The sequence below is a fragment of the Rattus norvegicus genome, chromosome 2 (assembly GCF_021556685.1).
Source record: "Rattus norvegicus strain SHRSP/BbbUtx chromosome 2, alternate assembly SHRSP_T2T, whole genome shotgun sequence".
Classification (NCBI taxonomy): domain Eukaryota; kingdom Metazoa; phylum Chordata; class Mammalia; order Rodentia; family Muridae; genus Rattus; species Rattus norvegicus.
Window position 1 is genome coordinate 140,575,873 of NC_141535.1, and position 22,831 is coordinate 140,598,703.

A 22,831-nucleotide genomic window follows, 5' to 3' on the forward strand; every position below is an offset into this window, starting at 1 on the left:
TAGGCATACTTAAATTGTTGGCCATTGGAGAGTAACTTTGTCCATCTTGTATTTATTCTCCTTAAGGTTGTGGGCTCAAAGGAGCCAAAAGTTCCAACTTCCTCACTGCATGCTTAGTTACAGCAACTAGTCCCATCTTCTACGTCATCTCTAACATTAAACTCCTCTGGTATGCTCAAAAAGGAATTAGGAATAATCAAAGATATTCTGTGAATCTTCAAGGGCTTTGGGAGCTTTGTCAGGAACCGAGTACTAGGACTATCTATTAATATTGATTTTATTTCTGTGTATATGCAAGTCTTCATGTGTACCATGTTTGTGTAATATCTGTGAAGACAGAAGAGGGCATCAATCCCAACCCTGGAACTGGAATTGCAGGCAGTTGTGAGCTTGCCCCGTAAGAAAGGAATTTCAGTGCAGAAAGAACATGTGGATGCTGCACGTTGATTAGCCTATGATTTGTTGAGAAGAGTGGGAAAAGGAAAGCTGGGATATTTGCTGTTTCTTTTCAGTGGAGGGATGCAAGAATGAGGGTAAAACAAGATGTCTGCTTAAGAGCACTTTCTGGAACCCAGAGACTGAACACGTGGAGAAAACTAGACAGTGAGGAGAAAGAAAACATGGAGTGTTAGGAGGTACCTCTCATGTCTAACCATTAGTACAGAGGAAAGGAAAGTTCGTGATTCAGCCAGCATAATCCTAGCACAGGACACTCAGCATCTTTGGGGAATCCCAGGGTGGCCATTTTCCTCTACTTGGTATCGGATGTCATGCCCAAGGTGGGTGCAGGGCACCTGAAAGGGAGAGCCAGGGGGAAGAGGTATTCCAGGGTAAACAGGCTTCTAGACAACCCACAAACCCATTAACCACGAAGTTTATTCATGGGGAAACCTTGTTTTGCCTGTGTGCATGCCTGCTGAGACCAGAACAGGATGGTCCAACATCCATGGAGTGCTGGAAACCAGCGTCCTCATCAAAAGCTGTGTGAGAAAGACAAAAATGTAATGTCTTATCAAAGAAATAAGACAAATCTCCATTTTAGAAAACTGGTAAATCACTTGGCAGAAATCTGAACTCTTGGGTCAGTACTTCTTGAAGTCAAACGTGTTGACAGTTGCCTCGTTTGCTTGTCCTTTGCTTATCAGTTGTGCCCTACCCATTAGTGTTAGTGTGAGAGGTCCAGCTCTGACAACTCAAAGTGAGGCACAGGATGCCTTTGTGGTCGGAATGAATACCCAGTGGAGCCCTCACTCGGTGTGCTTGCCTACTGACATGACTGGCTACACAACCTTCTGCCGAAGTGAGACACTACCTTGATGAGGTACTTTGGATTGCGTTGTCGTTTTCTTGGGACCCCAGATCCATTTCTAACAGCTCAAGTGCTCATCTCTGCTGAGCCATTTCAACTGCTCTGATCAGTTCTTAACAGTTGTCTGGATTCGTGAATTTTTATGGGGACAACTCATACACATGGGCAGAGCCTATCATCTGCCTGGTAAAAGATGAGGGAGGAGACAGTTTTAAAACTGAGACGTCTCAAGAGTAGAAGGCAAAACATGATAAGCAGGTCAGTGCACAGAGCTGCCCAAACTCCAACGCAGAATTTCAGGCCTGAAAGATCACAATCGTCAAAGTTCAGACTATCTTTTCAAACTCTAACCTACTGAACTGAATCAAATGAAGTCACTCTTAAGCCAGCAGCCCTAGAGGGTCGGGAAAAGTCGGATATTCTGAGCACAACTCACTGGCTCAGAACTCTGGCCTTGCAGAGGGACTGTTCACAAAGGCGATACAGAAAAGGGGGCGTCAGAAAAGGTGCACCCCGCCCTGAGACTGTTTTACACCTAGCTCCTACGAGGGCCTGCAGACATGAGCAATACCCTATGACGTCAAGCCATGGCTCCTGGCAACGCATTTTCCTTTAGGGTTCCTAGGCGTGCCCAGGTCTTAAGCTCTAGGTAGTACACAGGGGAAGGGCGCGTGGGAGGTCTTGCGATGGGAGAGGGCCACGGAGACACTTTCGAGGGGGTGAGCACAGACCGCCTGAAGCTGGAGCTGCTGGAGGAGATCCACATGAAGTGAGTGGGCCGTGTGGGCTCCGTCTCTCTGCTAGGCTTCCCCCGTTCTGAAGGGCAGGAGCTCTGATGGCGCGACAAGGCCCCTTTGCATGGGAATTAATGCAGTCTCACTAGGCATTCACTCAAAGCGGTGTTGATGGAGGGTTCTTTGTGTGTGTTGGGGAGTCGTGCTGAGGAGCTTGGTGTAAGGGGTGGCGTGCAACAGATATGTGCAGTGCCCGTGGTCCCCAATAGAGGGCGTCAGATTCCCCCGGAATTGGAATTCCTGGCACTTGTGAGCCTCCTTGTGGGTGCTGGGAACTGAGCTGGGTCCTCTCTAGGGCCTCAGCTCTTAACCACTGAGCCCTCTGTACCATCCCTGTTTACCTTTTATGTTTAATGGAGGCCGAGGAAATACAAGTTTTCCTGTTTTTGTAGATCAAATGTAGAAGAATTGTCTGTTATCCTGAAGAAAAGATGCGATTGGATTTGAACAGTTCTGTGAAATCCATGTTTTTCTGTTCCTTTTGAAGAACTTCAGAAACCCGGACATTTTTGTAAAAATGAGCTCTGGGCCTCTCTATGATTTTAGAGAGAGGCTAGGATGGAGGTGTGGAAGTGTGGGCTTGTGACACTAGGTCAGAGTTCTGTGTGCCATTGAGCTGTATCCTATGTCTTAAATGATTTAGGGGGGTGGGGGTGCTAGTTTATCCTGGCTTGGTGACAAACTTGTAAACCCAGGTGCTCAGGGTAAGAGGGTGTGGGGCTGGAGGGCAGTTAGGGTACACAGGACACTGTTTCAAGATGAGACAAGGGCTGGGGATGCCTGAATAGCACAGCATACGCAAGGCCCTGGATTCAGTTCTTCGTATGGGCAAAAGTAATACAGTATTTCGTGATAGGATCTTGAAAATCTCTGAGGGTTTTAATTTTGTTGTTTGTTTGTTTGTTTTCCACAGGGTTTCTCTGTGTAACCCTGGCTATCCTGGAACTCACTTTGTAGACCAGGCTGGACTCCGATGCAGAGTCCGCCTGCCTCTGCTTTCCGAGTGCTGGGGCTAAAGGCGTGCACCACTATGCCTGCCGTTACTCTGAGTGTTTTGAGTAGCTATCCACGGGCCTCATGAACGTCAGCCCCCGATGTGACCCCTTCAGCTCTTCTTAGTTTTATACCAAACCCAGAGCATTCTTAGTACAACCTTAGTGTTTCAGACGCAGTCAGGGTGCAGAACAAGTGTGTGTGAAGTCACATCTCAGCTCTGTCGCCCAGGAACTCTAGGCCCCAGTGTAGTTTCGTAGCCCAGCCCATTCAGTCAATATTCAGGGACAATAACTGCCACCCCCGTGTCATGTCCACTGAACTGTGGGTGGCTCCCTTTGGTTTGGTTTTGTTTTACGTTTGTTGTGTTTATGTGGTTGCACATTCACAGTGCATGGGCACAGGTCTGAGGGCTGAGGGCTGAGGGCTGAGGACCGGCTAGTGGATTCCCTCCTCCCACCATGTGGTTTGCAGGGATCAAACTCGGGTTTTGTGGCTTTGTAGCAAGTGCCTTCTGCTGCTGAGCCATCTCGCCAGCCTGCACTGCCTCTGGATTAGACATTCACACAATGGGCATTTGGAACTATTTGCTGGATGGACAATTCTCTCATCATCCTGTATCGGGGCCACATGGGCCTCACTCATGTCTGAAGTGAGCATGTCTGAGTGCTTTTGACTTTTTAAATTTTTAATTCTGTGTGCTTTATTAGCGCCTCTCACATCTGTGTTTGGGGTTATCTGCTGTTACCTATTACCATAGCTATTCGTTATGCTAATATGAAGCTGGATCCGGAGAAGCATTTAACAGTGTCATTGGGGTCATATTGAAGCGCACGCGCGCGCGCGCACACACACACACACACACACACACACACACACACACACACACACACTGGTTACAGGAGATTCTGGCTTTGGTGCATTTTACCAATGTCTAGAATTGATCTTTCACAGTAATTTGGGCCTGAAGTATGAATGGGTTGCTAGACATTATCTCCTCACATCGTCTTTAACTGATTCATTATTAACAAAAATCTTCCTAATAACAGGGATGTCGTGCAGCTCTCCACACTTGAGATACGGCATAAGATAGCAGAGCTGGAGGCCAACCTCAACACTGACCTTGCAGGTATGCAGTGGACGTTTGCGCACGGGACTCAGGCCTGCTGGCTGGTGTGGGTGAAGTGACGCACACTGAGTAAGATACCAGTGCTGCTTCTTGGTGGCTCAGCAGTCTGCAGTGAAGGTTTTCAGAGGCTGCTTAAGAATGCTAAGCCTCTGACTCTATGTTTTTCTACCTTGTAAGCTCAAGAGTATTCGCCCATACATAAAGTTTAGTCATATGACATCAGTATGTGGTTTGCCTAGTAATAAAATGTCACAAATTTATTTAGTTATGTGACACCTATGTAATTTTCTTAGTAACAAAATGTCACAAGTCTCTTTAATCAAGTCCCAGCCTCTTGTGTCTTATTGGACGTAGACCATAATTAAAATCGGGGCTTGTCTGTTTTAATAGAAAGAATATGAGGAGAGGGAAGGGGTATCACACACACACACACACACACACACACACACACACACACACACACTTTTTTACAATTTGTCACATAGTCAATCTATGAGCACACAGATATTGGCCAAGATTTTGTCACGTGCCAATACATCGAAGGATATTTGTTTCTTCCTTTAAAAAGAAGCTGACTGATGATTGGGAGCAAAGGTCAGGCTAAAATCTTCTTGTGAGGAAAAGTTCTCTGTGAGAAGAGATGGGAAGTGGACATGTTTGAGTGACCCTTGGAGGCAACGAGTGCTTGAACTCAATGCTAGGCTTTTGTTAGGGTTGTGGGAATGGACTTTGGTTTTAAAGCCAGTTTTTCATCTCTATTCCTCTTGGAGAGCCATAAATAGACTTGTAGCCAGATCTGAGGTAAAATGCAGTTCTGTAAGTTAAGTAACCAATGGTATAGTTAGTCTCTGTCAACTTGACACAAACCTATACCTCATTCAGAAGAGGGAATCTCAGTGGAGGAACTGCCTCCATCAGATTGGCCTGTAGGCATGTCCATGATCACTGATCGCTGATGGATGAGTGACAGCTTAGCCCCTGTGGGCAGCACCATTCCTACACAGGTGGGCTTGGAGATGTATAAGAAAGGTACCTGAGAAATCCAGAGGGACTGAGCCAGGAAGAAGCATTCTTCCATGGTGGTTTCTGCTTTAAACTCCTGCCTTAAGTGCCAGCCTGTCTTCCCTCAGTAGCTGTGAGCTGTAAGTTGAAATGAACCCTTCCCCAAGTCACTTTTGTCACGGAGTTTTATCATTGCAACAAGAAGCAGATTAAAACAGTAAGCTCCTATGAAAGACTAGTAGTTGGAGAACACCGTTTTAGCTAAGGCTCTAATAGCTTCTGCTAACCTCCATATGTATGCAATTACTGGCCCTGTAGGAGCAGCCTTTAGCCTCATTCACTCAGTTACGTTGGCTGGGGTGTCCTCAGGGACCTTCCTAGGTATGGGAAACCGCCACATTTGTACTTATGTCAGCACACAGGACAGTCCTGGTTATTGCTACTGTGTAGCAAACCACCCTCTCATAAAATCAGTTGTAATCCAGCGGTTGGCTGGGGTGGCTGGGTCCCTGTGGTTGCAGCCCGGTGCCACCTGGGGTTCGGCAAAGGCTCCAATGAGCTGGTCATCCAAGATGACTTAGGCAAACAGCTGGAGTGTGATGTCGAAGCCCAGCTGGGTCGTCTGTCAGGGCCGCTCTTTTGTCTTCCACTCTCTCAGAGTATAATCCAGAGCAAGCGTTCTAAATGACAGGAGTTAAACTGCTGGGCGAGGAGAAGGATACTTCCGGGATGGTGAGTGGGGAGAGCCACCGTATGCCATTGGAGAATGCAGTCATGGGCTCAAGGGATGGAGGCAGGTGCACTGTCGCCCGCCATCCATCGCTTTCACAGGCTGGGGTTGGAGCTTAGCGCAGAGCATTGGCAAAGCCTGGAGCTCAACTAGTAACAAAGGGAAGGTCACATTTCACTGTGCCCTGTGTGAGATAGCCCTTCCAGAGGACCCGAGTATAAATCCCAGCACCCACACGGGGCAGCTCCAACCTCCTGTAATGAGAGATGGATCCATCTCTTCAGCTGCCTCCCCCCATGCTCCCCCTGTGCAGTAACACACTTCACAAAACAGTGGTTTTCTGAGTTGTGCTCTTATCTGTCTCTTGCTGTATCTAATCTGCTTGATAAGTGGATTAATTCACAGGTGAGAGAGCAAACACAACCAGTTTAGAAACAGGCTCCTTGAAGCCCTTTGGCATCTGAATTTCACCTCAGGCCTCAGCAAGGAGACAATAAAATAGTCATCCGCTTCTTGTTTTGTTTGTTTGTTTGTTTGTTTGTTTTGATCTACTTTTACCTGGAGACAGGAACTTTGGCTTGCTGAGGCTTGGGGACCGTTTCCACCATCAGGGTGTGAGGTGGGAAACAAGCTAGGTTTGCACAGTAAGGTCCTGATTGCCCCCTCCACAATCACACTCACTAGGCAGGGCATTGGCCTCCAGGCAGCTGGAGCTCTTCTTCAGGGTCACAAGTGATGCCCTGTGTGCCAAGCCAGTACTCAGGTTTTCCTCACCTTTGGCCTGGCCCAGCATCGATTAGAAACTTATCTTTGAAACACTCTGTTCTCTTGGCCTCTGGGATGTGAACCTCTCAGCCTCCTATGCACTGAGCACTTGAGGTTTCTAAAAAAAAAACAAAACCCAACTTGGAATGCCTCAGGCTTTGCTCCTTTCTTCTTTAATATGTACACCACGTTGGGTAATATTCTTTGGTTATGTGGGGTCAATGTCACCCTTTATTGATGACAGGCCTGGGGCCTCCCCTTTGAGCTCCACTGGATTTTCATTTGTAGTTGGTCTTAATTCAGAGCCCTTTGGTTATCAGGCCAAGTCATTAAGGGATCAAACACTTTTAGACTGGCCTTAGCAGTGTATGCTAAAGTGTTTTCATAAAATTCAATTTTTCATGTTTCAAAACTCGGAAAAGAATGTTATTGATCTTAACCTGGCCCAATACTTAAAGGTGTAGCATTAGAGAGAATTGCATTATTCGTTAGGGGAAAAAACCCCACAGATGCTGGCTGCCATTGTTAAGATGTTATCTGTTTAAAAGTTGTAGTCATGCCAAAAAGAATTGCCAAAAAGAAATGAGTGTAGTTATTAATTAGGAAGAGAGAATTATTACAATTTTCAGTTTGATGATATGATATCCAGGGTTTGCCATGTGATCAGTGAATATTTACACAGATACACACACACACACACACACACTGCTCTGCTCAGACTGAGGCACCGAGATCTGCCCTAGTCAGGGCCAGTTGCCAGGGTCTACCTGTGAAGGCAGCATTGGCTGTTGTTAGTAGGCCTTGGGGTGACCTAGCTGGGAAATTTAGAGGTGCAGAACTTTGAACAAACTGTTTGATCAGCATTTCCCTTAAAACTGCTGAAAAACTCCATCACCCATAGAGCCGAGGACTTGATGGCTTTAGCTGTGTGTGTGTGTGTGTGTGTGTGTGTGTTTCTCAGCCTGCGTTCAAGTGGTTCTCAGCCCTTTGGAGTCAAATGACCCTTTCATGTGGGTCACAATATCATATATCCTGCATATCAGAGATTTGCTGTTATGATTCATAACAATAGCAAAATTACACTTATGAAGTAGCCATGAAATACTTTTATGGGGGGTCCCCACAACATGAGGAACTGTATTAAAGGGTCCCAGCATCAGGAAGGTTGAGAACTGCTGCTCTGTTCCATTCCACGGTTCTATGCCTGTTTTTGTGCCAATACCATGCAGTGTTTTAAGGGCTATATAGTATATATAATTTGAAGTCAGTCTTAAACCTCCAGCTTTACTCTCCATTTAAAATCGCCACGGCTCGGGGCCTTTTATGTTTCTATGTGAATTTTTCACCGTTCACTCACACAAAGACTTCATTTGGAATTTTGATGGGGGTTGTGTTGTGTCCGCAGATCATTTTTATAATTAAAGTCTACAATATTGTTTCTGCCAGCTGTGAGCACGGTAGGACTTCCGGTGTCTCCTTTGGTCTTAAAGCTTCCCCCTTAGCAGTCTCTCACCTCCGAGTAAAATACATTCCTAGGATTTCTGTTTTCTTTTGTCCTTGAAGTTACTGTGAATTCCCAGCCAGGTCATTAGAACTGATTAGAAAGTCGTTACTTTTTCTGTTTGCCTTTGTTTCCTGATACTTTGGTGAACTGTTTGTTGTGTCTTGGATCCACCCTATCAGCTGCCACGCTCCTCTGACCTCGGCCTCCCCTCTCTGGTGTTCCAGCTCTGGCTTTGAGTCCTTTGTTAAACAAGAATAGAGGGAGGGAGCTGTCTGTTCCTGCTTGCACAGGAAATGCTCTCAGTTTTTCTGCACTCAGCCTTGTTGGCTGTATGCTTTATTGTGCTGAAAAACGTTCTTTCTCTTGGTGGTTTCTTCTGTGCTGTTGTGAAGGGATGTTTTGCTTTGTCAATGGTTTTTTTCCTGTATCTATTGATATGACCATGTGATTGCTGTTCTTCAGTCCGTGTTGTATTGTATGCAATGATTTGCATATGTTGGGCATGATAACCTCATGTCTTATCCCTGAATCTAATGTAATGTCCATTGACTATGAAGTAGAGCCTTGCAATACACTCCCAGCAGATGCCTAACTTCCACCAATCCAAAAGCCAAGAATGTGACCAGACAGTGTCCAAGGCTACCATAGAATTACTCCACTTTTCTGTATCCTACCTATCCATGGACGTACCAGTACATTAGTAAATAGCTTAACTTATGGCTTTCTTAGTTCTGTAACTTATAGCCATGCGGAAACACATCTATGGTAGGATGTAGCATATTATTAAACGGATGAAATATGCTCACATAAATAAAAACTTAATTATTTTGGTAGCATTCTTATCTATAAAGCTTCTGTTGTCGTGGTGCAAATTGGGAAAGACGGCTCACTTATGTTGTCAGAGATAGAATTGCAATCTACTTGGGGTCAGTGGCATCTCTTCAGTAATTTGGGGCACCTTTCTTCCTTTTCCCTGATGAATCTGGTGCAGCGACTCTGCACTTCAGCTTGGGGGGGGGGTGCATTCCAGTGGTGGAAGACTGCCTGTGCCTAGCAGCGCAGATGTGGAGTATGGGCTGCGTCCTGGTAACAAGGTCCCGTCTGTCATGGTGTTTGTTTGCCGTTTCACTCATTCCCCTCAGACTCCAACACTGTCAGATTCTGGGCTTCAGCTCAGTGTGTTAAAGAGAAGGGGAAAACAAGACACCACGTTTATCTTTTTACAAAGCCCAACTTCAAGGTGCTGGGCTATGAAGTTGGACAAGGAACTTTCAGCTCTAGGCTGTATTCATTTACGTCAATTCTTAGCTCTACTTTTGCATCTATCTATCTATCTATCTATCTATCTATCTATCTATCTATCCATCCATCCATCTATCTACCTACCTATCTATCAGTGTGTTTTTGACACAACGTCTTGCTAAGTAGGCCTACCTGGTTCCATATTCCCAATGTACCAGGACTGGCTTAGACTCTCAGGCCCCAGAGCACAGGGCTACAGTGTGCCATCAAGACCAGCATTAGCTCTAACATCTTAGAAAATGATCTTCAACCTTTCCCAGCCTTGATTTCCTCATTAGTAGAATGACTAACTTTTCAAATATGACCACTGCATCAGTTAACACCGAAGTGTTCCCTGTAGCAAGTACGTAAGTGGTAAGACCAGCTTCAGACATTGGATGGGATACTGGAACTCTTTGTTAGGGTGCTGTGTGGATGTTTCAAGGGAAGAGACAGGCTCCTGATACCTTCCCCCATCCCTAGTAGAACATACAATAAGGAAACAGAGAGTGAAGGATAAACAGTGGCAGGAAACAAAGAACAACAAGATGTACAGGAGACACAAAGGCTGTCCCGAGTTCTGGCAATGAGGCTGTCCTGAGATAGCAAAGAGACTGAGAGATGGCGTGAGGGTGGGTCTAACCCCAGCGGTCTAGGAAATTCTATCTTAGAGATAAATATTTTAAAATGATTTCTTTTCTCATTCACTTGCTTTACTCATGAAGTCAGGTAGTAACGATGGACAATTGAGTTGGTTCATGTATTGTATATGTGTTTACATGTGGTGCAGGGGTGGGTGTACATGTGAGCGATAGAGGCCAATATATGTGTCTTCCTTGATCATTTGCCATCTCTTTTTATTTATTTGCTAAGTTTTTTAAAGGCAGGGTCTCTTAAGGCAGATCTCTTACCAGAGGTCATTGACTCTGTGTGTGTGTGTGTGTGTGTGTGTGTGTGTGTGTGTGTGTGTGTGTGTGTGTGTTGGGAGCGAGGGAGGCAAACCTGCTTTAAGGATAAAAGAAAAATACTCAAATATAGTGTGATCGTGGCTGACAGGGTCTGTTTGTCTCTGCCCCTCCCCCAGCTCTGGGATTGCAGAAACCCACTTCTAACCTCATTTTTTTTCCTTTTTTTTCGGAGCTGGGGACCAAACCCAGGGCCTTGAGCTTGCTAGGCAAGTGCTCTACCGCTGAGCTAAATCCCCAACCCCTCTAACTTCATTTTTATGTGTTTGCTGAGATCTGAACTTATATGGCATGGCCTGAACCATCTCCCGGCCTTGATTTGTATTCTTTTAGCAAACAAATAAGTGGCATTGGGGATGATCTCGCTCCCCCATTTTTATTCAGGCAGCGAGTGGAAAACCCGATACGAGACCCAGCTGGAACTGAACGACCAGTTGGAAAAGCAAATCGTGTCTCTGAAAGAGAAAATGGAAAAGGTCCGTGGGAACCCTTCAGGTACAGACGCTACGGTCGGTGTGTTGTGGGGCGGAGGGGGACCTCGGGAATGTCAACTGTTCCTTTTGCTTTTCTGCAGATAGACTGTCTTCCATCCGTGTCTACGAAAAGATGCCGGTGGTAAGTAGAGGGGGCCTAAGTGAAAAGAGTCACCTGGGGAAAGTTGTACAGAAGTGTCAGGGCTATGCAAAACCTGAATAGAGTTCAGGGGAGCTGGACAAAGACCAAGGCCTTCAGGCTAGTCCGCCCCATAAAAGCCAGGCCAGGTTGGAAGGCAAAGACAAACACCATGGAGTTAAAAAAAATAGCCAGGCTGGCTAAGGACTTGGAGGTACCCGCTTCTCCCCATCAGAAGAAGCCCACCGAACACTGAACCGGGTCCTCCACTTTCAAAGTGTGTGCATTCTGTTTCCACCTTAACACATGTGTAGACAGAGGTGTGTACACAGGAGCACTCACAGATACACAATACACACAGAATCAGCACAGCCACCATGTCTACCCGATGCTGACAAAGAGCTTCACAGAGCCCTCTTCTCAATGTTGCCCACTAGCATCCCCTCCCTCTTTAATGTTCCTTTACAGCCCAGGTACATCCCAGTCACATAGTTTATCCTTTAATAAGGCCCATTTTTTGTTATCCTTGTGAATTTATCCTTGAAAGGAGGATTGAAAAAAAGTCTCTCAAGTCACGACTCATGAAAGTCCTCACTGCCAAGGGACAGACTTTCCTTAGAGCCCATGCTGAATTTTTACTTGAAAAACAACTGAGACAAAAGCCTAAGTGATGTGCTGAAAGGGAAAAAGGCACTTAGGGGGAAGAATATTAATACAATTCTCAGCTGAGTTTGTAGGATCAGTATTGTAATAGTAATTATTTTCCTTAATTAAACATACGAGGTATGTAAGCGAATCTCCTTTGTCAGACATCGAGTGAGATAAAGCTAAAAGCTGTCTGTAGCAGGTAATACTGAGTGTAAACGGAGGCAGGGCTTGCCCAGGTCCACCCAGCCTAACGTGGACTCAGCCACACTCACCCTCTCCAGTCCCGCCACACAGAGCTAACACTCGAGTTTTCAGCAGCTACTGGCAGAGCGATATGTACTTTTATAGGGCCCTAGGGTTTTTCTGTTTTTGTTTTTGTTTTTTTGAGTAACTGCCATTCCTTAGTCAACAGTACAGAGAAACTTGTCATTTTTGTTAATGACAAATTGAGGAAAAATTAGCCTATTTTCCTACATTTCTGTTACCTCTGACCTAGAATATTTAAATGTCTTTGAAGGTCAGGAAAATACCCTTCCTCCTTCTCTCTGAAATTGGAAAAACCAGACTTTTCTCTCCTCTGGTGGCTCATGTCGCCATCTTGTGGCACTTTTAGATATGGCTGCCTTCCTTAGTTTACAGGGAGAATTTTAACAGGAAATATATATGTAGTGTGACCTGTAAAATACTCCTCAAGGAAGCAAACCGGCTGGTCACCTGCTTCTCCATGCCTGGACCTTGCCCTCAGAACGGCTCTGTAGCTCATATAAGGAACATTTAAGATTTAAGCATTTCTTCTTGGTGACATAGAGAAGAAGGTTTCTGAGCAGCAAGGATTGGGAATCTGGTAACAAGGATCAAGAAACAAGGCCCGTGCTCATGGAAGTGTTCTTGCTCACCAAGAACTGAGCAGCAAGCACTGAGACCTGAGTGCTGTTGACTCAGTCTCTCGATCACCCATCCCTAAGGAGCAAAGACAGGATGTCTTAATTTTCAGAAGAAAGGACAGAATTGGTGTTGCTCAGACATAATAATTACACACACACACACACACACACACACACACATAAGCGTGTGATATATATATATATATGTGTGTGTGTGTGTGTGTGTGTGTGTGTTAAAATTAGTTTTTTTGGGTCGGACTACGAATACAACATCTCAACATTTCTGACTTTAGAAAAGGTTTATCTTACTCTTTTATTTTTGAGTATGAGTGTGTGTCTGCATGGGTTCATGGGTAGTATGCATGTGCAGTGCCCAGAGAGGTAAGAGGGCACTGGGTTCTCTGGAGCTGGAGATCCTGCGGTTTTGAGCCTCCTGATGTGCATGCTGGGAACTGGACTCCGGTGTTTTACTACAGCATGAAGGACTTTCCCCAGCCAAACATCTCTCCAGCCCCTCCCAGTTTGTGCCTGTCTTTGTCATGAATCATCAGTCTTAAGGCGCAACTCCCACCGACATACTCACAGACTGATGCCAGTTAGCCTGAGTGCCAATTTTGTTTCTACAGCCCTATTGACAAGCAAGTTCACGTTTTGCATAAGGTGTACTAAGTGGCTTTGTCAACTGTATCATGAAAGGATGAACAAAGGAATCTTCAGTTACAAAAGCAGGATATAGAATTCCCATTGTCCGCCTGGCTATGGTAGACCTATGATCATTCCATGCACCCACTAATTTGCATTCTCCCCGAAGATCAGAGCAGTTTACTTGCAGACGGGTGCATCAAACCAGAGAGAAGTTAACAAATGTGCTATATAGTGTAATAATCAGGTTTGTCCACAAGGGGGCACTTGTAAGGTCAGTGTGAAGAACCTTCTATCGGGGCTGAGGGGTGTCTGGGTTAACTGAGTCATATTGTTGTTTCTCTCTCTTAAAACCTGGAGCGGGGTGTTTTAATTTGTAGCTAGCTCCCTACCTCTGCCTGTTATTGCTATTGTTGAATTCTTCAGTGCAACAATTAACATTAGTTTTGAGAAAAAAATAGGTGGCTGTTAGGGCTTCTTTTCTGCCTGGGATGGAGGAGTAGGCTTTTTTTTCTTCTTTTTACTTAAATCCTGAGTATATTTTACTTCAGGTATGCAAACACAGCCCTGCAGCGCAACCTTTTCAAAGCAAATTAAAGCAAAAATGCAGGTGGAAAATGGTTAATTAAAATGCTAAGAAGCAACTGTTGTCAAAACCAGTTCCTCATAGAAGCAGCGCGAAAGCTTGGTGTCTATTTTGGGAATTTCGTCTCCAGGAGCATCTTTAGCTGTGGTTTGTCTTTGCTGGACAATTTTCTGGTTTGTGTCCATTGATTTCTGCAAACAGATACACCAGCTTGGGAAAACCAGAAACATTTCCGTCAGTTTATTTCAGAAAGGTCAGGGCCTCCTGTGGATGTTGGCACAGGTCCACCCTCTGATAAAAATCACTTCCCAAATATTCAGGTTAGTAAGTTTGTCATCAGGAAAAATCAAAATCCAGAGTGGACCCTAACTTTATTTTGGAATAATTTAGTACTTTTCAAGGATTTCTTTTGCTGAATAGAGTAATTATCCTGTAGTGGTCTAGGCTCTCGGATATTTGATGACAGTGGTGTTCTAGAGAAATCCAGAACAAGGTCTTGGTTTCTCCAATGCAGAACTGATTTTGATGCTGGTCTAATGCCCACCGGACTGCTGAGCAAAGCTTCGTGTCTGAGCTGTGCTGTAATTTTAAATCAGTGTGTGTGTGTGTGTGTGTGTGTGTGTGTGTGTGTGTGTGTGACTCGTGCATGAGAGGGGGCAGAGCTCATAGCAGGTAGAGGAAGGAAAGTAAAGATGCAGCCCGGGACCCCCCATCCCCCGCCACACACGCACAGCTGGAGCCTGAGAACACGCCTTGTTCTGTGTGGGCTATGTGGAGGCAAGGGACAGGAGAAGGTAATGGAGGAAGTCAGGGCAGGACGGAACAGACGACTGATCCGAAGCTGCTGGTTAACATGGGAGATGAGCGCACAGTCAGATGGGGAAAGCAGTGGATTCCTAAGCTCAGACAGCAGGGTGGGTGGTCTATCTCAAGCCTGGTTTGTTTAAGGATTCCTAGTTTGAGTGTGGATTGTCACTGAAATGGCAGCTCTGCTGTGCCTCTCGGATAGAATGTTCTCTTTTAGCCAACACTCTGCTGTGGAGTAAGCGAGGGGGACAGAGGCAGAGCAGTGTGTGCGTGTGCGTGCGCGCGCGCGAGTGTGTGTGTGTGTGTGTGTGTGTGTGGCCTGGACTCTGACAACGCTTTGTTTTTTATTTATTTTTTTCTTTTCTTTTTTTTTTTCGGAGCTGGGGACCGAACCCAGGGCCTTGCGCTTGCTAGGCAAGCGCTCTACCACTGAGCTAAATCCCCAACCCTGTTTTTTAATTTTTAGTGGAAGACTGTAGTTTCTCAGTTTTGGATTCGTTCTTATATACCCTCCCATTGCCAATGTAGGCCCTTGATTTTTTTTTAATTAAAAAATTCACAATCTCTTCTCATCTAGTCCAAACCAACAGCTGATGTAAAGTTGGAAAACCACGCTTAGTGGTTTTTGACAAGGAGCGTATTAGGATACAAATTTCGTAAGTGAAACCATAATGTTGATTTGGTGAAACTGAGCTTGAAGTGTCAAGTAAAGATCGAGGATGGACACCAGAGCTCTGCTTTTAGATTTGGCTATGACATCAGATACCAGAGAAATGACAGCATGTGTGACCCTGGGAACCAGACCAGAGTCTGATTCCAGTACTCCCATTGGTCAGTGCCATACCTTTGGGATAATTAATAACCCTCGTGCTGCAATTTTCTCTACATTAAACAGAAAGATGGGCTATCCCATGACCTGTGATGCAAACCAAATGAAGTCATCTATGGAAAATACATTTATTTTGACTTCTCTTTAGATCCTATAAATCTTTACTTTTCCCTAGAAACTTCCGTGCAGAGACACAATTCTGAGTCTTAGTTCAATTTTGGAGACCTTGGGACGACAGATCTAATTTTGAAATAAATCAAGAAGGGGCTCAATGTAATTCGCCACGCGGACCTCAGAATCTGACAACTATTCTATGTAATTATTGCTTTACCTTAAGGATGCCTGGTGCAGCCCATGGACTCACAGTTGGACTTGGCTCTGGGCAGTCATTCTCTGGGGAAGATGTTAATGATTTTTAATTGTTGCTTAGAACCACAAGTACATAAAACTCTCTGTTTGCATTTTCAGGAATCTTTAAACCTATTACTTAAACAACTAGAAAAAGAAAAAAGGAGTCTTGAGAATCAAGTGAAAGATTATGCACTTAAACTGGAGCAGGAATCAAAGGTTGGTTTAATTCCGTATGAAGCAGTGTTCTTGGAGCTGCCATTTATTTCTGGTATTTTCTTTTAAAAAACTATTTATTATTTATTTATTATTTAGTGTGTGTGTGTAAATTTCACATCATGCACCAAAATCTCACTCTTCTCCCCCTCCCCTCATACCCGCCCTCTGCCTTTGCAACTTATCCCACTAAAGAAAAAAAATCTCCTTGTGGAAGCTGTTGTGTGTCACAGTGTGTCACACAGTATATCCTTTGTCCACACTTCTTTGTTTTCACATGTTCACTGCAATGAGCCATTGGTCTGGTTTGATGCCTCTGTCTTCTGCTACTCTATTGATACTGGAACCTCACTGAGACTCCTCTCAGATACTTTGTTGTTGTCATGGAGATGCCGCAGCTTTGGATCTGCAGGACCGGCCCCTTCATGTGCTCCGGCAGTTCACCAATGGGGTAGCTGTTGGACTGGGCCAATTCGAAGCCCTGGATCTGGGCCTGAGAGGTATCTGAGCTGGTCAGCCTGGCAGCTGTCCCTCACCCCCACACCAGGGTGAGCTCTCCGGTACTGCCTCAGTAGTGCATCAATGCCACAGCCTGCAAGGGGCAAAGCCAGCAATCCTGCTCTCATGCCCTCAGGGCCAGCTTACCCCACTTCCATCCCCAACGCCCCGACTTCCACCTATGCCAGCAGGGCCAGCTCTACCGTGCTGCCTAGGTGAGGTACAGGTACAGGGTCTGCTCTCGTGTAAGTGTGGCAGCCAGTGAGGGACAGGACTAGTTCTTCCTTTTTCATGACCCTGGGGCTTGCTTTCCCACAATGCCGAGGTGAGGGGTGAGATCAGTTCTGTACAGCTCTCAGACATCAACATGGCCCCAGGCAGCAGCCAGACCAGGGAAGTCTGCCTTGCCTTTGGTGGTAACACCCCCATCCCCACCCCCTCCTGCCACACACACACACACACACACACACACACACACACACACACACACACACTGCTGCAAGGCCATGGACCCAGACACAGTACTAGGTGGCCACACGGGCCAAGACCTTACCTTTCCATGGCCTTAGGTGGCAGCACTGGCTACTCACATCAGGCTGTTCCTCACTCCCCTCCAGTCTCCAGTTCTGTCTGTCTCTCTTCACGATGCACACATCCTTCTGCTTCCCTTCTCTTTCATCGCTCCACCACTTACTTACATCATAGTGGTGCCTGAGGTCTCTGGTGTCTGGGGTCATCTCAGGAGTGGTCTTAGGAATCCCATGCCCTGCCTGTGTGACATCATGCAGGGTGTCTGCCTGCCCAGGCCATGTGGCACCAGGCAGGGCTTGTCTCTTCTTAAGGCTAGCATTTTCTTTCTTTCTTTTTAATTTTTTATTGTTTTTTTTTGTTTATTTACATTTCAAACATTATCCCCCTTTGTGGTTTCCCCTTCAAAAACCCCCTATCCCACTTGCACTCCCTATTGCTTCTATGAGGGTGCTCCCCCACCCACTCCATTCTGCTAAGCTGGGGCATTAAGCTTCCGTTGGACCAAGGGCCTCCCTTCCCCTGATGCCAGATAAGGCCTTCCTCTGTTACATATGCAGCTGGAGCCATGGGTCTGTCCACGTGTACTCTTGGGATGGTGGTTTAGTCCCTGGGAGTTCTGGAGAAACTGGTTGGTTGATACTGTTGTTCTTCCTATGTGGTTGCAAACCCCTTCAGCTCCTTCAGTCCTTCCCCTAACTCCTCCATTAGGGTCCCCGTGCTAGCATTTTCATTTGATATGAAAAGCAGATGTAAAGTCTGACCTGCTAGTGTGGCTTTCCCTCCCTCACCCGGCTTTACCTGGTGTCTTTTAATAGGTATTCCATAGGACCAACAGTGAGCGCCGTTCCTACATCTCGGAGATGAGTCAGGTAACTCCTCCTTTTGTTGCAAATCCTAAGTTTCCTCTGACTACGAGTCATTTGTTTTCCCATTCTTGTTTGGTTGGCAGAGAAACAGATGCTGGAATTATGGAAGGAAACAGACCGGGGGTTTTAAAATCTGAAAGTAGAAAGGAAAAGACATGATTTTTATAAAGAGATGAAAGGGTATCCCCAGTTAAAAGATAATTTGCATAGTTTAATTCATAATCGCTGTGAGGCAGACAACCTGATAATCTTCAGGTGTCAGAAAATCCCAGGCGTGTCGCTTCCTGTTTGTGGGGGCCTGAGCTACACGGCAAGCACTGCCTTGAGAGGAAAGTGATCAATGCCTGGCTCTTGACAGCTTCCATTTGGTTTTCAGTTTCATCTGGTGACATTACAGAGGCCGTGCTTTACACCACTAGCATTGTGACTTAGGTCCCCTCATGGTTTAAAAGACTGTCTTCATCTTAAAGCTTTATAACATCCCCACCACACCATTCGGCGTGTGTGTATATCTTGATATTTGATGCTTTCATGCACATTTAATTTATATAACTCTATTTCGATATATGTTTTAAGATTATGAGCTCAGTTTTCAACGGATATTATCCAGACAGAAGTACCTAGATATTAGGTGGATGTTTAAATTATCAGGAAAATGTTCTAGATTAGAGAGACATTTAGAAAATATTGGCACACGGAGAGTAATTGGAGACACGTGAGGGAATGAGTTAGAGTAGAGACCACGTGTAAAATGAAAAAATGCAACTCAGGACATAGTTCTGAAGAGCATCAATGGTGAGGTCAAGGGAGCCAGAAGGAGAGTGCAGCTAGGCAGGGGGGGAGGGAGGGGACCCAGGGGCAGGCTGGGGCATCTGCTACAAAGCATTGACAGTGATCTACGAAACAGATCAGAGGAGGACCTATGTATGGGGATATGGAGAAGGCCAAGTAGGGCAGTAATTTGGGAATGAATATTAGGGTTACAGTGGCAAGGGATGCTTGGAGCTTAGTGTCGACAGGGTTTGTAGGAAATGAAACAAGATGGACCAGTCCCTGCCATCTCTCACCTCATAGTCACAATCAATGCCACCTTCTTTGTCCCTGGCAATGTCTGGGAAACAAGGCTTGCTCCTCCTGCCTGTCCTCTAACTCCACACTATGCTTGGAACATACTCTTTCTCATCCAAGTCTGTTCCACTCCATCTGGAGGTCTCTGGTGAACATTATCTTTTCTATGAGGCCTTGACTTGATGGAAAGACCACAGACCACGAAGCCAGACAGACTCTAGATTTGAATCCAGTTCTCCATTTACTTGCTGTGATAGCTTCTTAAAAAGTGAGTGTGTGTGTGTGTGTGTGTGTGTGCATGTGTGTGTGTGCCTGTGAGTGTACATGCGTGTGCGGGCACGTGCACACTCATGAAGTAAGCTAGACTACTTGCTGTGTCCCATTGTTCTTGGCCTTGCTGCCCTGAGGCAGTCTGCCCTTGAGCTGGAGCTCGTCATTTCGGCCAGCTGACTATCTGATTAGCTCTTGGGATCTGCAGGGCTCTTCCTGCTAGAGTTGCAGGTATACACAGGCGCCTGACTTTTTACTTGAATTCTGGGAACTTGAAGGAGGTCCTCATGCTTGCCAACTCTATGTTCCTATATGTTCTCAGCCCCTGAGACATCCCCCAGTCCCTACTGGCTGTGTGACCCTTCTGGACTTCACCTTCTTTGCCTCCCTTTGGGGGAGATACAATACTACCAGTTTCCAGGGCTGGGAGTATTCAGAGAGCCCTGTGTCTGAACTGTAGAACGAAATGTCTGACTCAGAGGCTCTAAACTCCAGTAACTGGAGGATGCTATCCCCCTATTCCTTCCTGGTCTTTGGATATTCTGGCTCTGCCGTGTGATTTCCGCGTGCCCTCTGGATTCTTATAGCTAACGCATGTGTTTGCTTTACGCAACGGTATTCCCTGTGGAGGTCAGACAGGGTGACTGACCCTTCCTGTCGCCTTACTGTTTACTATGAAGAGTGTCAGTCAGTGTTTAAATGAAGACTTACACAACAGACAATAAAAAGCCCATTTTTAGGAAAAAGTCTGTTCATGTAAAACGCCCTTGGAGATTTTTGTCTAAGGTGAGAAGTCAAAGTCTTTTGCTCCTGAAACATCCATTTACCTTTATTTGTCTAAAAAAATGCCACTGGGATGGACTAATCTTGCTAACTGCAGACTCATCGAATGTTCAGTCAAAGCCAACAGCTTTCCAGGAAGGCATGAATCCTGTCCCCAGTATAAATGCTAATGAGGATTTCACTCTAGAGTGAATTGTTAATGTTTATCATCAAAGGTGGTTCTGCCATGCATAAACTATGGCACCTGGGCAGGCTAATGGGTGAGTTTTGTTCTTTCCACACTGAATGAATAAAGAATTGATCTGTGTTTGCTTAGTCTGTGGTAGATGCTTCTGTAACACACGTTCTGGCTGTCTCCTGACTCAGTCTCTGCCTTCCTTGGCTCCCTTCCTGTGATCTCTATGGGAAGAATTTAGCAGACACAGAGCAGTGAAGAAGACAGGCATGGCTTACTGCAGAGTAAATGCGCTCTCCAGCAGTGTGAACAGACAATGGCCAAGGAGACCCCTGGCCTGACCTACTTGCTAGGCAGCCATTATATTGTTTTCTAAGATCTCTAGAACAAGCAGCTTCTCCCGAGGGGCTTTGTCCTATTCAGGTGATGGACAGGCCTGTTTGGATTTTTGCTTAGTTAAGGAGGCAGTGGTGTATCTCTGTTCTTTATCAGAAAGCCTCCGGCTATAGTGTAATCCCATAAACCTGACTCCTTCAGCCAGGTTTGGAAGGTCCTCCAAGCAGCTCTGTGTCCTGCTCCTTCCAAGGTCAAGGACGTGACTTGGGTTTCTTTTCTAGCCAGTAGTTAAAGTTGTTTTAGTTCTTGGTTTAAAGTTATGGACTTTGAGGGAGGGTCCAGCCCCCGTGTCTTCCAAGCCTGTTAATATCTAACTTGTCATTTAACAACCAAAATAGGTGTGTTTTGACTGAAACCCACTCTCCCTCCACAGGTCTTTTCATTTACACAGTGTATGTGTGTGTGTGTGTGTGTGTGTGTGTGTGTGTGTGTGTATGTGTGTGTGTGTATGCCCGTGCGTGCGCTGTCTTGCTGTCTGTTCCAAATAACAGAATTTTAGCAAAGGGCATGAGAATGTTAAATATAAATGCTTTTGGTTTGCAGCAGTCTCTACTGCTGGACTGTCCATCTATTCTAAATTCTTTTGATGTCTTTTGGGTATGAGTGTGTTGTGTGTCACATCTGTGCTCACTTGTGGTATATACACCAAGAGAGTATATATGCCAGAGGACGATGAGTATCCCACTCTCTGCCTTATCCCCTCATGCCAGGCCCTCTCACTGAGCCTAGGTTAGGCTGGTGCTGTGACTCACAGACAGATCTTCACCGATAGCGTTAGGTGGGTTCCCTATTGTTAACATGGTGTCCCTCAGATACTATCGTCTACTGTTTATACCACTTTCTTCTCTCTGGTGTTGCTCTTGAATGAGAACTCATTCATTCCCGGCTTAAGTAGTCATATTGAAGCTGTTCAGCCTCCAGTGTTCTTGAATCATGGAGACGTCCATTTGCCTTCCCTGTGGGGGAAAATCACAAAATAAATGCAATGGAAATACTATCTTACCTTTCTGTTTTCCTACCAGATATACTGTTCTTTGCCTTTTCTGCCTTGCTGTTAGGATATGTGTTTTATGTGTGTTTAATGTCGACTACAAAAATTCCTAGTGGTTGGTGCACACCAAGTGAGGTGATTGGCTTTCATAGTTTCCCCCATATTCAATTTAAAAGTCATGCAGACTATGGGGCCACGAGAGGGTTTGTACAGAAACTTCAAAAGGTTTATCTGATTAGAAAATGGCTGAACTTCCTATCACTCTTAGCTCCTGCATATGCTGGTTAAGAGACATGTTTGTGAAAGAAATTGACAGAAAATTGACTCTTTCAACCCAGAAATCAGTTGGGAAGTAAAAGGTAAACATGCTGTTTTTTTTTTGTGTGTGTGTGTGTTTCAGGTTTCTGGCTTAACTCAAGTATCTAAGAGGCAACAGATGGACCCGCTGCCTAGAATGAAAGAGAGTCCTGTGAAAACGTATGTCTAGGTCCCCTTGCTAGTTAATTATGCTCGCCCCTCCCACGGCACTCACACGACAGGTGTCCATTACCTTTTGGAAGCTGAGATTCTGGATTTTATAGCCATGTGTCACATAGCACATGGGAAGAGACTGCAAAGAATCTAGTGCGTCACATGCCATGTACATAGGTTGGAGCTCCCAGAAGCGCTGTTCCTCTCCAGAGGGGGTGGCGTGTTAAAGTAAAGCAGCAGATAACCCGGGCAGAGTTAAAACAACACTCCTACCAACACAGCAGGCACAGGTGACTCTGCCTTTTCAGTAGAGAAGCATGTTGGTTGCTATGGATACGGTACAGTTTAAACTATGGATCCCATGTAAACGAAGCTACTTTATGCTGAAGAATGAAGGAACTTCTAGGTATTTCTGAGGTTTTGTATACTTTTGAGCTTTCCAGGTCCTATAGAAAACATGGAATCACCTGATCCGGTCCATATGACAAGGATATTCATATATAATACTGAAAAATTAAACCAAGTTGTAAATTAGTTCTAAATTAGTCCTGTCTAGCTCCAGTCAAGAGGGAAAATTCTCAAAGGATACGTGTTATGACAGGTTTCTTTGGTAAAAGATAAATGGGTTAGCCCAATTCTCAGATAGATGGATCAAAGCATTTTTTTTTACTAATAGTCATTACTTATTTAAATTGCAATTAATTATCTTTACACATATTCATCATAGAATCGTAGTGT

The 22,831-nt window shown here is 45.3% G+C and overlaps 1 protein-coding gene across 9 annotated transcripts in view; it reads left to right on the forward strand.

Annotated features, from left to right (window-relative positions):
* Positions 1–1,947: 1,947 nt before the first annotated feature.
* Ccdc169 (coiled-coil domain containing 169) overlaps positions 1,948–22,831 on the forward strand; it is a 29,505-nt gene continuing 8,621 nt past the window's right edge. For 2 of the 9 annotated variants that reach the window (XR_015667706.1, XM_087630706.1), the window contains exons 1-7: positions 1,950–2,078; positions 4,146–4,225; positions 10,857–10,948; positions 11,047–11,087; positions 15,949–16,047; positions 17,889–17,942; positions 22,023–22,099. Coding sequence is in view for 6 of the 9 variants with exons in the window: in XM_087630706.1 (XP_087486832.1) it covers positions 11,079–11,087; positions 15,949–16,047; positions 17,889–17,942; positions 22,023–22,099 (239 nt within the window). In the remaining 3 variants the exon portion in view is untranslated. 9 annotated transcript variants of the gene reach the window in all.